General features: G+C 35.4%; 2 protein-coding genes across 3 annotated transcripts; one reads left to right on the top strand and one right to left on the bottom strand.

The window, feature by feature from the left end:
- Positions 1-666: 666 nt before the first annotated feature.
- On the top strand, positions 667-7,111 carry LOC122593545 (ras-related protein Rab7-like). Its single transcript, XM_043765967.1, has 8 exons — positions 667-767; positions 916-992; positions 1,150-1,176; positions 1,568-1,667; positions 4,715-4,861; positions 5,611-5,691; positions 5,800-5,945; positions 6,773-7,111. The coding sequence occupies exons 2-8, from the start codon at positions 940-942 to the stop codon at positions 6,837-6,839; spliced, it is 621 nt and encodes a 206-aa protein (XP_043621902.1). The 5' UTR covers positions 667-767; positions 916-939; the 3' UTR covers positions 6,840-7,111.
- A 453-nt stretch (positions 7,112-7,564) lies between these two features.
- On the bottom strand, positions 7,565-14,881 carry LOC122592419 (SWI/SNF complex subunit SWI3D). Of its 2 annotated transcripts, XR_006322710.1 has the most exons (8): positions 14,302-14,881; positions 12,490-13,013; positions 10,593-11,375; positions 10,138-10,397; positions 9,403-9,839; positions 8,838-9,028; positions 8,050-8,480; positions 7,565-7,968 (listed from the first exon to the last, which is right to left on the bottom strand). XR_006322710.1 is itself a non-coding variant. In XM_043764637.1 (7 exons), the coding sequence occupies exons 1-7, from the start codon at positions 14,789-14,791 to the stop codon at positions 8,115-8,117; spliced, it is 3,051 nt and encodes a 1,016-aa protein (XP_043620572.1). In that variant the 5' UTR covers positions 14,792-14,880; the 3' UTR covers positions 7,565-8,114. The 2 variants fall into 2 exon arrangements, 1 of the variants encoding a protein (XP_043620572.1); XM_043764637.1 differs by having other exon boundaries at positions 7,565-8,480; positions 14,302-14,880.
- Between the last annotated feature and the right edge of the window lie 2,333 nt (positions 14,882-17,214).

Raw genomic sequence — 17,214 nt, 5'->3', positions numbered from 1 at the left:
AAACATAACTCTGGTGATAAAAATTACAAAAACATTAAGCCGAAAAATAAAATTTGCGTGACAAAAGTTAAGAAAATAAAAGTTGTGGTTCAAAGTAAAGAATATGAAACTTTGGTAATAAAATTTAGAAATCAAAAGTTATATCATAAAATAAAATAAAAGAAAACTTTCAGAGCAAAGTTTAAAAACAAAGTTATATGAAAAAAAGTACAAAAGTTAATAAACTTTATACCTAAAAACAAAGTTTGTATGTTAAAAGTTTAAAAAGCAAGAGCTATGTGACGAAAGGTAAAAGAGGAAATGTAAAAAAAAATAAATTTGTGGAAAGTTTAAAAAGTAAAAGTTATGTAGTAAAAAAAAAAGAAAATAAGGGTCGTTAAGTCCGTCACCTAACAGTCGTTAGGTCTGTTACCTAACCGTCGTTAAGTCCGTTAATTATGTTGGATGCTTTTAAGGCTTGTACCTTATGCTAAAGGGAAGTACTTTTAGCTACAGTAAAAAAAGAAAATAAGGGTCATTAAGTCCGTCATTTAACAGTCATTAAGTCTGTCACCTGATGGTCGTTAAGTTAGTTAATTTTATTGGATACTTTAAAGGGTTATACCTTATGCCAAAGAAGAGTACTTTTAGCTACAGTAACTTCCCTCACAAAGCAAAGTTGCTTTTTAGTAGTATTATATAATTGTTTCTAAGGAAGAGGGGTGGATATAGATTGAGCAAAATAATTGTGCGACAAGTAACTACCCCAAAAAGACCTGAATTTTGACGTAACAAGACTCTCTCTCAATCTCTCTCACTTGACTGCTTCAATTTCAATTTCGATTCAAATCACATCTACTTTCTTCTTTTTTATCTGTATCTAACTATCTATATCTATATATCTATACATATATCTATAAATATCTGTCTGTGTAGATCGATCGAGATCCGATTGGAGCGATGCCTTCAAGAAGAAGAACACTTCTCAAAGTCATCATCCTCGGTGACAGCGGGTCTGTCTCTACTCTTATCCTAAGTTTATATATATATATTGTGGCTTCAGTTAGATGCAGTATAAGTCAATAAATTTAAACATAATTATTATAACTGTTTGTGTGTTTCACTGTTGTTATATATATATATTGATCGATATATGTTATTGATATGCAGGGTTGGAAAGACATCTTTGATGAACCAGTATCCTAATTTATTTATTAAAAAATCATTTTTTATTATTTATTATTTATAAAGTTACCTGCTTGGCCAAAGCCCAGAATCCCAGATGGCCCAACTCAATTTTTATAATGTAACAAATTTTATTGTTTCTTTTTTCAAAACTAACGAAACTGCGGCGTTCTTTGGTCAGAGTCGCAATGCTATTGCCATTCGGTTTTTGGTGTGTGGGGTTTTGTTCTGTAGATACTAATTGATATATCTAGATGCATAGTTTTTACAAAATGAGCTTTGTTTAAGTGGTTACCATTTTTGTTGATTTCACAATGCATATTTGTTTTTGTTTATTTTAAAACTACTTTGATATCGTTATTATTGGCAAGAGTTCTTGTTAACCTTTGACATTGAACTAAAGATATGTGAACAAGAAGTTTAGTAATCAATACAAGGCAACTATTGGAGCTGATTTCCTGACAAAGGAAGTTCAGTTTGAAGACAGGCTTTTTACTCTACAGGTCAGCTTTACTAATACCGTTACAGGTTTATAAGGTCAATCGGATTGTAGTCAACTTGCCATGCTAGTTTTGTTTGTATCCTCTCAAGTAGTTACGATTGTTGTGTATGTATCTTGTTTGCATGTGAAATATGTTTCACATGCTCAAGTGCATGCGAAAATGAGATTTTTATCGGGTAAGTGAATTTTCCTTATAGCCCTTCATTTCAGGTTTTACCTTTGGGATTTGCCGGAAGGTTTCTTCTGTAAAATTATTTCTGATTTTATATGGGAACTTATTCTGATCTATGTTGGATTCCACCTTTTAATCTGTCTTGCTCTTAATTGGTTTAGTATTTAAAAGCGAAAATTTGCTACAAACTTTAACTCATACTTTATGTCCAGCCTCCCAACTCAACTCTTAGGCACCTTAATCCTCCTAAATTATGACTCTCATACAACATTTAGAATTGCATGACATCTGTAAACTTAATCGTTACTAACGTACACAGTCTTACAATTGTCAACTAAGAAGAATATTTCCGTTTTCTTTATCACTATTTGCTTAGTCCTCTAAACTCTGGTAGGTAAAATGTAAGGGGTGAGTGTCATGATAAATATATAACTACCAGCAAATGCAAATAAATATACCAAATGAATAGTTAGTAACACAGAAGAATGACCAATGAAATGAGAGTTGGCCCTAGAAATAAGTGGTTCATGCTCACACAAACACACTTAGTTATGGATAACTGACCCATCATCGGTCTCTCACTGACCGGTCCCATCAACATGAGGGAGATAAATTGTGTAACATTATGGTGCACACTTAATTATGAATATTATCACAGATTCGGATTGAACTATCAAAGTATGTATCAAACCCCACATAGGCTGTTACTTTTTTAAACACAAGCTACTAGTAGAAACCATCATCATGAAGTACTTGTGAATTCACAAAGTGTGGCGACTATAGTATTGAAAACAGAACAAGGGCGACAATGAAGAAAGTCGTTATAAGTGTTTAGCATGTTAACATTAGAGATGAGCACTAAAAACCATATGGAAGTTACAACTGTTGGGCATCTAATGTAGAATCAGGCGCTTATGATTTTGTATTCTGGGACCAAATTCCCTAGTACTCAAAAGGAGCATGATGTTCCCTAGGTTATAGTCGACCACTTTGCTTGGTTGACCCATTTCTTGCTCTTTAAGAAGACCTTAGTAGACTACTAGCATTATTCTATTTCATGGAGATTGTAGTTTGTCATAATGTACCAGATCAATCATTTCATCACAGCCGATCCGCATCTTAGTTCTGAAGGCGCTTTTAAGAGGGGTGCTAACGTCAACATGAGCATGGTTTGTGATCCTTAAATAGGAGAGGAGATATAACTAGGTGCTGAGTTAATGAAGAGGCTGTGATGCAAGTAGTGCAAATAATAAACTGAGTTTGAACTATGTGGTCATGTGCTACCAAGGGTTTCGTTTCTCATCAGAAAAAATATTATCAGGAACCAATGAAAGTTGAGTCCCAACTTCATTGGACCAATTATGGAGCAAATATGAAATTTAACCTACCATTGGAATATATAAATGTAGAGCTGGTCACAAAAAAATCTAAGGGCGCGTTTAGTTGGGGAAAACACCCTATGTTTTCCATTTTTGTTTTCCAAGAACATGGAAAACAGAATACGCGATCAAATCATAGTTTTTCAAAAATGTTTTCCAAGAAAACAAAAATACTGTTTTCCACTTTTCTATGGGAAATTAGAAAACACTTTTTTATTGTTTTCCACTTTTCATTTTCCATTTTCTAAGTTTTAAAAATCTCAAAATGATATTTACACTCCCTTTACGCCCCCGTCCATGCCCCCCGTCACCCTTCGCCAGTGCCCCTGTCAAACCCCGGCCCCACCCAAGCCCCAATCTCCCACTTTACCAAGTGTATCAGAAAATGTCTTTTTAATATAGAAAATGAAAATAGCAAATTCTAGTTTTGAACGTGTTTTCAAAATTTTCTTTTGTTTTCAAGAGATGGAAAACTCCTTCCATGTTCTAGAAAATTAGAAATGGAAAACTAGAAAACATTTTCCACAACTAAACGCGCCCTAAATGTTTATCCATTGACAACAAATCTCTTAGGAAACATAAATCTTTCAGGATTAAACAGTGGAACAAGTACCGTGTTATTGGGCAGTGGAACAATAACTTGGAATCCCCCGAAGTGTATATGATGAAACAGTGGAACAAGTGTAGCTCTTACATGTATTAAACATCAATAAATAGAAGTTTTTTTTTATCAGCCACTGTTCTTGAGTGTCTCTGATATATATTATTGGGTTGAAGTACCACCTTTCCCTACAAAGAATTATATTTTCTCAAGAAAGTCTATATTAGTTATACTCTGTTAGTATAGGTTGAGGTACCTGGGTTTCAAACATCGGAATACAAGTACAATGCCATAACTGCTGTCTCTTAATAAGTTAATGCGATCCAAATAGCTATTACATGCATTAGGGACTCTTCACGTATAAAATCAAGTTATATAGTATAAAATCAAGTCTTTTAATGAGATTACCGAAGAGATTGAAGTCCAAAATCATCTGGTGAGCAACTAGATCATGGATTTCCTCCTACAACGTATATTCAACCTGATTCATATTCATATAGGCATCAATATGTAATATAACGTGACCTTTGAACAAGAGTCAAAAATAAACTTTGTTTTCAGCAAGTTGATCTTGATCGAAATCTATAGCCCCTCTCTATGAGTATCACAAGAATCAATTGCATAACCATCGGATGTTAATTCAGTAAATTAGCTTCATCTTGATTATTAATCCATCTTGTAATCTATAGAAGGAAGTTCTTATCTTCAATAGATTAATTCTCAGCTGTAGAAGCTGTATCTGTATGCCTAATGTTGATCATTTTATTTTTTCTAAAAAAGTCTGATTTTATAGTAAACTTGTATAGGCATTACAAAAAAAAGGTAATGAATTTTTATTTCTTGCAGAGTTTTTAAACGTCTTGTAGCCCAATAACATGGTGGTTTTTTATTTGCAGATCTGGGATACAGCAGGACAAGAAAGATTTCAGAGCCTTGGTGTTGCCTTCTACCGTGGTGCAGATTGTTGTGTGCTTGTATATGATGTGAACGTGCAGAAATCATTTGATAGCCTCAATAATTGGAGGGAGGAATTCCTTATTCAGGTGCTTTTTACGTAAACCAAAACCTAATTCTTTTCCAGGAAATACACTCCTTTGAATTTTGTATTTGTTTGGTATTGTCACTGAATTAATGGGGGGGCCATTTCAACCCATTAGTGTGCACATGGGTTGGTATCGGATAAGTTTAGTCTCCACCTGGTCAAATCAGTTAATCTAATATGTTTTAAGTTAAAAGGGAAAGGATCAAATGGGTTGAGCCTTTAAGAGGGTTGATAGTCATCCTGAATGTATTCAAATGCATAAATGGTAAAACTCTCAAACTTTCTTAATTAAGAAGCAGCGAATATTGGTAAAATTTAAGCATCTCTAAGATGCCTGAGTGGTAAGGCATCATGAGTCTCAGAAAGATCCGTGTTTCAACCTTGTTATGTTAAGGGAAAAAGTCTAGAAAATGGGTACTAACCAGTTAGGCCACGTATATCATAACCAAAGGTTCGACTTTCCTGGGGTAGTCTGAAGTGGGATCCCTCTTTGTTTATCGTGTCTCTTGTATTTGTAAGGATTTTGTTTTGTAATCATACTTATTTTTGGAACCGTTATGTCTGTAATCTTATTATAACACATCAAGTAGTAAATTACAATTTAAACAGAAGTTTTACGCGTTGGCCACTGGACATGATCTTTTTGATCCGTACTAAATATTACTCGTTCCGATACGTCACCCACCCAGCCACTGCTTGAATGTTGTGTGTAAGAAAGGTCAACAACTAATGACTAAGAACATCTTGCAGGCAAGTCCTTCAGATCCAGAAAACTTCCCATTTGTGGTTCTTGGGAACAAGGTCGATGTAGACGGTGGCAATAGCAGAGTGGTACGCCTTCGGTTTGAGTTTTTACTTCGGATATTTATGAGTATGCATAAAAAATATTTCTTCTTTTTATCTCCCCTAGTCCCCTTAACATTAAAGGCGTACTAACAGGTATCTGAGAAAAAGGCACGAGCTTGGTGTGCCTCAAAAGGCAACATACCATATTTTGAGACCTCCGCAAAGGAGGGGATCAATGTTGAAGAAGCTTTTCAGGTCATTGCAAAGAATGCGTTGAACACCGGAGATGAGGAAGAAATGTAAGATTAAACTCAACTCCTTTTAATTTGAACTGCAAACTCACACAAGCTACACTCTTGTCTTTTAAACCCACAGCCACTTGGTTGATGGGGCACCTTATATACCCCCTAGATGCCTTTAGGCCTAAGGCCTTCTATGAACTTTTTTTAAACAATTACTCTGTTTATGCACGTGCAAATGTGAAATTTAGAGGTTTCTGTTTATGCTCTTTACAAATGTATAGTTTGATTGATTTGAGTTATGTTTATTTTCAAAGGGTCAAATTTGTAATATATGGAACAAAGGTTGAAATGTTGAATGTCAAATAGGTTGAATGTCACAGTGTCACCCAACGATAATATCTAATGTATGTACCCCTAAAAACTTACATTAATTATCGTAAGGATATATTTTTGCGAAAATGATAGGTGCAATTTGTTGCATCTATCCCTATGTGACAAATATTCAAGAGGATAGGAGAGTGTCCTGTTTGTGTTAACACATTAAATATTTACACAAAAATCACGAAAACAGATTTATCATTAACCCAGCCCTGTTTTCAGCTGCTAGGAATTAACCTTTTGACTTTTGACCCATTACGAAACCCCCATTTTCCACCTCTAGTGAAAATCACGTATGAGAGGTGACAACTTATTGATCAGACATTACATGAAAATATACCCCATCATTCCTTGATCATCACATGTTAACTCTCATCAATCATCATGCACATTTTAAGTTCAAAATATTCATTTAATTATCTTTGTATGAAATTATTGAATATTAGATTTTTGTTGCTGAACATTGTCAATTAACCATGTGTTATTGTTTGCTTGAATTTGTGAAGATACCTGCCTGATACCATTGATGTCGGAAGCAACAGTCAACAAAGGTCCTCTGGATGTGAGTGCTAGAGGCCAATGTGAAATTCTTTTGCTCACTTTGTTCAATTGGCTATAACTGTAAAGTCATCATAAACGATGCGTGATACTGCCGTAAATACTTTTTAAATCTATTTGGATGTTTCTATTTTGTAAGTTGATACCCATTTATGGATATTTCGTACTTGGTAGCTGTTGTGTGCTGATATGTTTTGGAATGCTATGAGGCTGTCAAACCGAATCAACCTTATATATTTTTTTCATTACCAGTAATGAAGCTTTTGGAATTATGGGTGTTGGTTTCATTTGTCTGTGTTAGTTGCCCAATTACCCAAATTTATGAGGTGATTTATTTTACATCTCCTATGCATTTTCTTCCTTCAACAACTAATGAGAAGTTAAGACTTAAGAAGACAATGTAAAGCAACTAATTTTCAACAGCTCCAACGACCTCTTCTTTTTTCCTTTTAGGGTCAATCCTATCACCATGGGTCCATAATTTCTCTGACTTGTTCTCCTTCCCCTCATGCATGGCGGAAAAGATTTGCCTTTGAGTTTGAAGAGAAGTTAGCCAGTTAGGAGACAAAAACATAGCAACCATATTTTTAACAGTTCCAAGAGTCTCCAACAGCCTTTTCTTTCCTTTTATAGTATATCCTTTAGACTATAGGTCTATGGCCATGTTTGGCAGCAAAATTTTGAAGTAAATAAAATGAATTTTCTTTTTTCTCTGCATTTACTTATAATAGCTATCAGAATGACTTAGAAAAATGGCTAGGTATTAAATTACACTAAATACAACATAAAATTCAAGTATCTGTAGCCATAGAACATACAAATATCTAGCCACACCTTATAAAGATAACTAAAAGATGTAAGCCTGGGATGACCTTTTAATGCAAGTCTACACCAGTTGACAATGATACACCATTTCAAATCCTGGTTATATCTACATAACTTGAAACATAAAGATGTAACTCTAACTCGTTAACATAGCAATTCCATCAATACTGCCTTAATCTCTACCTTTTAGCTCGCCAATAGTCTCAAACATCATCAAGTCAAAGGGCATAACGTCTTTTGTTGCCTGGTCAATTATCACTGTAGCAATCTCTTTCAATCCAGACCCTCGATTTCAAAGCTTACCAAGATGCAATCTCGTCTGCCAAGCCGAAATTCAAGAATTATAGCTTACTATTGTGGTGCTAAAGATGATGCTTAGGATATTTAGTGGATGACTCACTTGGTAAAAATTGGTAGAGGTTCTTGTGGTTTACTACTAACGTGAAATTACATTTTGGGGGACTATTATTTCATTGCCTGGTTGGTTGAAATCTGAGCAGAGTTTCCTACAAGTGTGCTGGGTCCCACCGGGTTCGAAAAAGGCGGTGTTGGTCCCATCATAGGTCTTGAAAGTGGTGGTCTTTGAGGAGTCATGTTCATCGGATTTGGAGGCCTTTGTCCAGCATTTGGAAATGCCGCACCTGGTCTGTTTGGTAACGATTGTGCCATAGGCCTGGTAGAATTAGCAGACGACATGCCCAATCTGGCAGCAATTATTTGGGCCCGTTCTTGGTAGAGTCTCTGCTTTGACCTTTCCAATTGTTCCCGAGCCCTTGATACGACACCATCCATTTCAGTAAAGAAAGCCAACTTAGCCTCCAATTTGTACAGCTGCAGTATGAAGTAACCAATTATTTGTCACTAAAGAATCTAAGCAAAACACGGTTTATCATTGTTAGATATCAAAAGTGGCAAATGGACAGGTTAGGTAAGAGGTCAGACAGGTTAAGGTCAAAACAGGCAAGTTCTGGAAACGTTGATATGCTGGGTTGGACTGGCTTTTTATTATTTTTACTAGCAGTAACTAAATAAGGCAATTTAGGAGAATGTATGCTTTAAAATACGCTTTGAGAGACTATCGAGTTTTGACTCATTTGAAATGTTTCCTCTTTGGCCAAATTGTCAACTTTAACCCGTCTGATCCATTTAGAGTTAAAGCACTACCAGAATCAGTCGCTAACCAATTACCTGCTTCTCTACCAATGCTGTGGCAAGCTGTCGAATATGGTCCTCTTCTTGGTCTGCCAGTAGTTTTGCCTTAACAGCTGCAGCAGAAATGGCAGTAACAGCTGCACGTGTCAGCTTATGCATACTTGAGTTGTCTTTACTGTCTAGAAGACGTTTGTCCACAGTATTAGTGTCTTTTGCTGCAACATCCTCTACATCATTGAACATAAATAGATTGTATCAGAATTAGAATAAGCAGAAATAAATATCAGTTGACCCCTAATACATCATCAGCCTTTAGAATGTTGTTTGCCTCTTTGATGTCAAAAAAATAAACAGCAGATGCAAACACATTTACAAGTTGTAAACAAAGCTGATTTATAAGTACACGAGTTGAAATTACCACTTGTATTGAGAGCTTTTTAGTGTACAAGAACTGCCCCTTCTAAAAGTTACTAGACTTTAGCCGAATTAATTACTATAATACTATCTGTATTAATATTTTCTTAAACGTTTATGAGAAGCATCATTATAACTTTGTCACTTTTCAAAAAAGTAAATATTTTAGTGCTGAATTTGAGGAAACCTGAATTTTCAGTCTTTTCAGCCAATGTAGATTGGGAAGGTTCTGCCTTTTCTGTCATCTCCTCATCCTTTGGAGCCTCGGTAGACTGGGAAACCACTAACGGTGGAGCACCATTAAAAGAATCAGCAGACTCCTTTTTAGAATTTGAAGGAGCATCATCTTGATGAGCTTGTTTATTAGTTTCTTCAGTAACAACTGATTTCTCAGTAACTGGAACCCTGTCTTTCTTTGAAGAACCCTTTCTCCGTGAGCCAGCATTCTTGCCCTTCTTCGTAGCTACTACTTCTGCTAGAACTGGCTCTTCCTTTTTTTCGGAGGAAGCCAACACATTGTCTTTCTCTTTTCGAGTTACATTGGCACCCTCTTTGTCCTTGAGATCATTTACCAAATCATTCTTCTTTTTCATGACTTCTTCCTCCACCACTTCTGGCACATCTCTGCATGCACATCAAATGTCTATTATTTTAGGGGTGCAAAAATGGTTTTACGAAAAGGGCCCTAGGGGGGTTTAAATGGGTTTGCATATCAATCTAATAAATCAATCAGATTAGCACGTTAAAAACACTTGGAGCGACTTTCAATCCACGTGACCCAACTCATTATAGGAGTAACATAATTTCCCCACTTAACGCGTTGAAGTTAACAATATAACCCAACTCAGCCCAATTTCAAGTAAATGGGTAGATATTGATGCTTGTAGTTATAGGAGTAATAGCTTAGTTAAGACAAATTTACATGTCCATTGATCTCTCTGTGTCATCTGTTTTCTTCTCTGCGCCATCTGGTTTCCTCTCCATGTCATCTGGTTTCTTCTCTGTGTCATTTGCTTTGCTCTCCGTGTCATCTGGTTTCTTTTCATCAGCTGGATCTTCCAGAACAAAGGAATGTCTTGCTGACAGCTGCAATCCCGTGCCGCCTTTAGACACAGATTTCAGAGAGGTACGGGCAGAAGCAGTCACTAAATTAGGTTCCACCAACCGAGTCAGGAATGCTGCCTGAAAAACAGAAAGCCAGCATACAAAATAAGCAGAGAGGCTGAACACAAGAAAATACATATGAATGCTTTTTCAAGCCTATAACTCTGACTTCTTTCTGGGGATAAATACTTGTGATTTGTTCCCATTTCATGCAGTAAATTAATCAAAATTCTTTGGAAATTTCATGAACTTATTTTCAAGGGTTTAACTTACCATTGCCATAACAGGGTTACCGGCATCAGCAAAAGAAAGTTTCTCATCAAGTGAAGAAAGAGACCCCACAGCATCAAATGCTTCTCTGAGTGCTTTCACTGCAATATTGTTCACACCATTTTCCCGATCATCTTTCAATTTATTAGTATCCGCCGGTTCTGAAATCTCCATTGGAGAAGATTCAGGCTGATTGTTATTTGATGGAGCGCCATCAACGGCCTTTGGTTCCTCGGTTTCTTTTGCATCTTTGGAATCATCATTTTTCTCATCAACTTCTTTTTTGTCAGCATTTTCCTGATCAACTTCTTTTTTGCCAGTATTTTCCTGGTCAACTTCTTTTTTATCAGTATTTTCCTGATCAACTTCTTTCTTCCCAGCATTTTCCTGATCAACTTCTTTTTTGTCAGTATTTTCCTTGTTACTCTCAGCGATTTCTTTCTTTTTGTCGCTTTCATCTGCATTTGTTTCTACCTTCTCAGTTTTTTCTTTGTCATTTGTATCATCTTCATCATCACAATCCCTAAAAGTATCTTCAATTGGCATTTGAACAAAGTGTAAGATACACTGAGCTTTTGTTTTTGTGGCAACATGTTCAGCGATCTCGTTCCAGTTCTCTTTGAAGAGTTCCAGGGCTTCGAGGAGGAGCAATGTCTCTTGATCTGTCCACTTCCCACTATTTGCACCAGCAGCATCACCAGGCTCCATAATAATAAAATCAGATGGGGCCATATCAGAGTCAAACTTGCCGTCATTGAAGCATTCACTACATAAGTCAAAATCTGCCTGCCTAACACAAAATGAATCAACATAAGCAGAGAAATGTGATGCATGCATTTACTACAACTGTTTTCGCAATTGAATACTTTCTTAAAATCTTTTCCAGTTATCTCATGGATAAAACTAGTTACTAGTCTGCCAAGTTACACTTCGTTAGCAGCTTGTAAATTTCCTATACTGACTAGTGACTTAAACGGGTGGTTCCACATTTAATAGAAACCATCCTAAATTAGTTCTACAAGTAACTTTGCTTTTAGATATCCATTCTACTCATGTTGACATTATATTCAAGATTAGCCCTTAATATGCGTACATGATCATCTTTCATTTGATATCTTCACAGACTGGTAGATTTATCTGTTAACCCACTCTTCTTTTTACAATGATGAAACCTAAGGTGAAGTCACTTTAATTTGTGTTGCTCTTTATAATATTAACAAATAGAAGATGCATTAATGCTGACCACAACTGCTTGGGATTGGATCTGCTAATATATATGTCCAAAGAAGAGGCTCTCTTCAGGTCTATAACTTGTTTCAATAGGTGTGATTTTCCACTCACTATTTTTTTAGTTTTCCCAGATCTACTACTATGCTTAATCATCCTAAGTATAGTGTAGTTTTATAAAACATTACTGATCACTGGTAGTTCATTAGAACCTACAGAATATGTTGGGTTATTTAAATGGAATACAGCTGAACACTTCACTCATTCTTAAGCAAGAATTGACTTCTATATGTGTCAGTCAGATTTATAACATATCTGTTGGTAACGAGCTGAAGACAACATGGGATATTTTACATCGAAAACGTGGTATCATGGATAGCAAAAAAATACACATAAGAAACTGAAAAATCTGGCATTATCTAGTACTTCGTTTTCTTTCCAACAATTTTGTCATTATCTAGTATTCATGATTCTTTAGCTTTATAAGGATATCATTGTCCCCATCACTTTTAGCTTGCAAATCAGAAACACAAGTTTAAGGCATATTGGTAGCTAGCTACCTTTCAAAGGAATCATATCATATTACTACTAATAGGGAACAAGTCTAATAGTCCAGATAGAATTATCATTAATACGTAAAAACACTAATAAAAACCTTTAAGAAACAACAGACCTGCTTCTGACAGTGATAGCGCTTACGAGAGCAATCAGCTGAACATGAATTGCAGTGATACTCAACAGATGGTCCCTCAGGCTGCACCGATTCATCAGTTATCATGGACTCAGGCAACCGCGATGGAAGTGCAGGAATTGCAAAATTACTCCTGGGAGCAGCTGGCAAACTCAACTGTTCCACCTCAAACTCGTACAATTTCTGGACCAATGATTTTACTTTTCCAGTTTCTTCAGGATCACCAACCGAGCTGGTGACATCTGTCTCGGGAAACGGATGGTAATTAATCAGCCCCCAATAGTCTAAAAACTCCATCACCTCTTTCCTAGCATCCAATTCCCCAACTGATATCTCCAAAAGATCCTTTTCTTCTATTTGGGTAGTGGGGTTTGCATGAAATCTTTTCACAATGGCATTCCGTATTTCCATGTACATTTCAGAAGTCCGATTCTCCAGTTTTCCGTTGAAGAAAGAAGATAATGCTTTCTCCTCCAATGGATGAACCTTTGTCCATGAAAACCAACCTATAAAACCCATCATGCATCAGTTCACATTAGGTCATTTCCATGTGAATCATAAGAAAGCTAAAGAACTTTAGTCAGTCTCGGTAGCAAGCATAAAAAAAAAAGATTCGGTCAGAATAGCAAACACCCATAATTACATTTCACTACGTACAAAAAAAGTAGGAATAATTCCATTCCAAACAAACAACAAAAATGCAAATTAGAATAGCTACACAAATTAAGTATATAACAGTTCACAAAATACCAGTTCCCATAACACATATTAATGCATCATTCCAACTATAAGAAGACCCAGAAGACCTACATTTCACCATGTACTTAAAACAGAAAACGCGAAGTTCGCATATCCTCATTATTAGCGTTTCAAACTGAACACTCTTCACATTGTCAAAAATATGCATTCAATACTATTAACCCATATTAAAGTATCTCCGCCTGTTGATATGCACCGAAAAATACACTTTTTTTTCTCAATTTTCACCTTATAATCTAAATCCTGTAAAATAACTTATCTTTTAAACTCTGCGAACCCTCAGTTCTTCCTGCAACAGAAAACCTAAGAAGTCCCAAATTACATTTCACCAATTGCTATAAATGAATATTCATAGTTCATATAACATGTATATTATGTTATACTAAACACAATTTCAAAAGCCTAATACTTAAGCCACAAATTTCAAGCATACACACAAAAAAAACATACACAAATGCATAGATGTAATTACATCTTAAATAAAAAGCTCCTGAATTTCATAACATCTTAATCATAACCCTGTATAAATCTAGGAAAAGGTCATTGGAATACAAGTTAGGCCTCGTACTGTCGTACATCATCACCAAATGCTCGACTTTCCTCAGATAGTCTTTGCACTGATCCCTGTCCAAATTTTTTTAATAATAACCCAACATATACACCATATCTTTTAGCTCTACAAAACCCCATACTTCAACACTTAAAATTCCAAACATGCAGACCAAAATGCATACACACATGTATCTATATCTATACATATATATTACAACAAGAAACTAAGTAAAGTTTCTAACTTTTTTACATAACTTGTATCCTTAACAGCTCTACAAAAACCCCAACTAACAAATTCAAAAAATGCAAGCATGAATACATACATAATCTATATCTATACATATATATTACAACTAAAGTTCCCAACTTTATTACACAATTTGTATCTTTAACAGCTTTACAAAAACCCCAACTAACCAATTCAAAAAATGCAAGCATAAATACATACAAAATCTATATCTATATATATCTAAAAAAACTCACCACAAGAAACCGGAACAAAATGAGAAGTGTTGACATCTTTTAACTTAAATTCATCAAATTGACTTTCAATTTTAGCTTCCAAAGCATCCCAAGCTTCTTTTCTCTTAATCAATTCCTCTTCTTGAATTTTCAAATCCACCCCTCCAACATTATTGTTATTACTATTCCCACCACTATTGTTTTCCACTACAACTGCATCCCAAAACGACGCCGTTACATTTGAGTCAACGTAATTAGGCTGTAACCTTGCTCTGGTCAACGGCCCATTATGGATCGGACCATATAACACTGGTGACTGTTGTTGGTTTTGTTGTTGATGATGTTTTTCTCTTGCTTGTCGTTTTGGTGTCGGGTTGTTGTTGGAATTGTTATTGTTATTGGAAGTTGAGGCTTTTCGTTTTAGACGACGGCGTGATGATGATGGTGGGTCCGCCGTTGATGGTGGTGGTGGGTCGGTGGGTTTCGCCGGTGAGTTGTGTTTTTCTTCCATTTTGCTTTTTAGGGCTAGTTGTCACAGTGAAGACTAGAAGATCTGTTTTTTTTTTTCTTCTGTATTTTGTATGTGTTTTGTGTGTCGCGTCACACCGTGGTTGTGATGTTTCGCGTAATTTAATGTGATCCGACGGTTGATAGTATTTCTGTTAAACATTTTGTATGAACATTTTCTTCTTCATTTGATATCGTCTCTCTTAAAAAATAATATTATTTGTTAATGACAGAATTAAAAACTAAGGCTGGATTAAAATTTATACCTTATTAGAAAATTCAAAATACGGTTTTTAATATATAATATATAGTGCATAAGTTTTTAAGCGTGTAATAAATCGTTAGTGAGAACCCTTAAAGCTATTATTATCATTTTTTTATAACATCAATTTCTTTATTTTTTATTTTTTTTTATCATCCGATGACCCCTACTTAAGTTTTCAAAAAGTTACTTGATCATCCATTTGAGCTTAGTCTTAAACGTATATTAATTTCTAACTTCTTTAATTTCCAAAACCTTCATATTCATTATTAGTATTCCTCTATCGACAAGAATCACCCATAAGTCGTATTTTTCAATCCTTTTTAGTTTTTACACCATTCTTCGTGTCAAGGCAATAATAGACCCATATCAAATATACGGGTTTACTTCGTCAAAAAAGTTAGATATTTTTCAAAGCTTAAAAATATACAAGCCAAAAGGACTTATTAATTCAAAAGATAAATAGCCAAAAAACAATCCTGAAAAAATCTTTAAAAAAAAATCCTTGAATATGTTAAGAACGTAATTAAATATAAAGACATTCGACAGTTTAAACATTATAAGCATTTATCTTCCTTCATCTTTTGTCACACTTCTTTGTAGACGACATTCGTTTTAGCGTTTTTGTCTCCCCATCTTTATCGCATATCAACACCTTAATGTGTATTTGATTTCCTAAACTAATAACAACATGATAATAATCGTAATAAAAAACCACTTGGTCTTAGATCAAGTGGCCACCTAAGGCCCTCTTTGGGGTAACTAGCGGAGGGATGTTGGTTGGGAGATGTATAATAATAATAATAATAAAAAACCATAATAAAAATTATTAGATCGGAATATTTACCTCAAGGAATAGTCGATGATATGAATATGTATAATAAGAAGCTTTAATCGATGATAGGTTTGAAGAATTGTGGGAAGATGAATTTAATTTATTTATTATTTTCAGTATTTATGTAACATCCGTGACTTTTGGCCGTTTGACTTTTCGTGTGATTTAACCAACGACTTTAATTAACGACACAACTGGGTTCATTTTGAGACATAATAATGTACGATACGCTTAATGGGTCGATTGACCACTTATAAGGTGATACAATATTAGATGATTCGAGGTAACTTTCGATTTACTAGTAGTGGTGTAGATGGGTCAACCCGTGGGTCAAACTCACAACCCATGACCCAACCACAACCCATGACCCAACCTTATCCTATCCATCCCCCAATCCCTTCCACCCATTCTTTCACCACTCACTTTCTATCTCTCCCTTTCTTTCTCTAACCTTGCAAGAAACACACACACAAACACAAATCTCTCTCTCTCTCTAAATTCTTGCTTCATTTAATGTTGTTTGAGTTGAATTCAAGTTAAAAATATCATCTTCATCATCATAATAACATCATATCAAAAAGTTGGGTCTCAAGTGCAAGAAATTCTTCTTATTCGGTTCAAATTTCGGGTTTCGACTTTGGTGCAAGAACTGGTAAGTCAAATTTCTCTCAAATCAACCATTTTATGTTCATAATCTTGTTTCTAGTCTAATTGAAGTGAAACTTGGCCATTTGAGTCAAAACCGAATTTGGTTATAATTAGGGTTATAAAGCTGAAATGCGCCAAGATGAATTCTTGACATGGTTTTAATGTTATGGATAGAAATTGTGAATTGGGTGATGTTAAATTATGTCTAATTAAGTTCCAAATTGAGTTTCAAGCCTTCTAAACATATTTGAGCTCCAAAAACGGGTCTTAGGTCAAATTTAGGGTTCTTAGGTGTTGGTGGTGGTTCATGGCCGGATTTGGTGGTGGTTTGGGGTGTTAAAGATTGTGTTTTATCATGGGTTATACTTCACTAAGGTTATATTCGAGTTACTAGGGGTGTACAAGGTCAAATGGTGATCAAAATTTGATTTGGGTTGCTCTTGGTTCGGTTTTGGGTGTGTTTGGTCATGAGCTTTTCTTATTTTTCGTCTGGTGTGCCCAGGTCTCGACCAGCGTAAGTTACGCCCATACTGGCGTAGCTTATGGTGCCTTATAAAGCCTCATTATTTGAACCTTACGCCACTTTCTTGCTGACTATGCCAAAACTTGCCCAAAAAAGTGATTTTTCTAGACCGGCGTAAGCTACTCCCCTACCCGGCGTAGCTAATGGTGCCACCGTTTG

This window comes from Erigeron canadensis, chromosome 3, assembly GCF_010389155.1.
Source record: "Erigeron canadensis isolate Cc75 chromosome 3, C_canadensis_v1, whole genome shotgun sequence".
Classification (NCBI taxonomy): domain Eukaryota; kingdom Viridiplantae; phylum Streptophyta; class Magnoliopsida; order Asterales; family Asteraceae; genus Erigeron; species Erigeron canadensis.
Note: the sequence above shows the minus strand (reverse complement) of the source record. Positions and strands in the feature narration are given on the sequence as shown.

Bases quoted from the DNA above. Each gene is read 5' to 3' on its own strand.
- LOC122593545 (XM_043765967.1), top strand. From the start codon at position 940: ATGCCTTCAAGAAGAAGAACACTTCTCAAAGTCATCATCCTCGGTGAC. The intron at 5,692-5,799 runs GTACGCCTTCGG...GCGTACTAACAG, and splicing joins ACGGTGGCAATAGCAGAGTG to GTATCTGAGAAAAAGGCACG. The intron at 5,946-6,772 runs GTAAGATTAAAC...GAATTTGTGAAG, and splicing joins ACCGGAGATGAGGAAGAAAT to ATACCTGCCTGATACCATTG.
- LOC122592419 (XM_043764637.1), bottom strand. From the start codon at position 14,791: ATGGAAGAAAAACACAACTCACCGGCGAAACCCACCGACCCACCACCA. The intron at 9,029-9,402 runs GTTTCCTCAAAT...TCAATGATGTAG, and splicing joins TGAAAAGACTGAAAATTCAG to AGGATGTTGCAGCAAAAGAC. The intron at 8,481-8,837 runs GTAATTGGTTAG...TTCATACTGCAG, and splicing joins CAGCATTGGTAGAGAAGCAG to CTGTACAAATTGGAGGCTAA.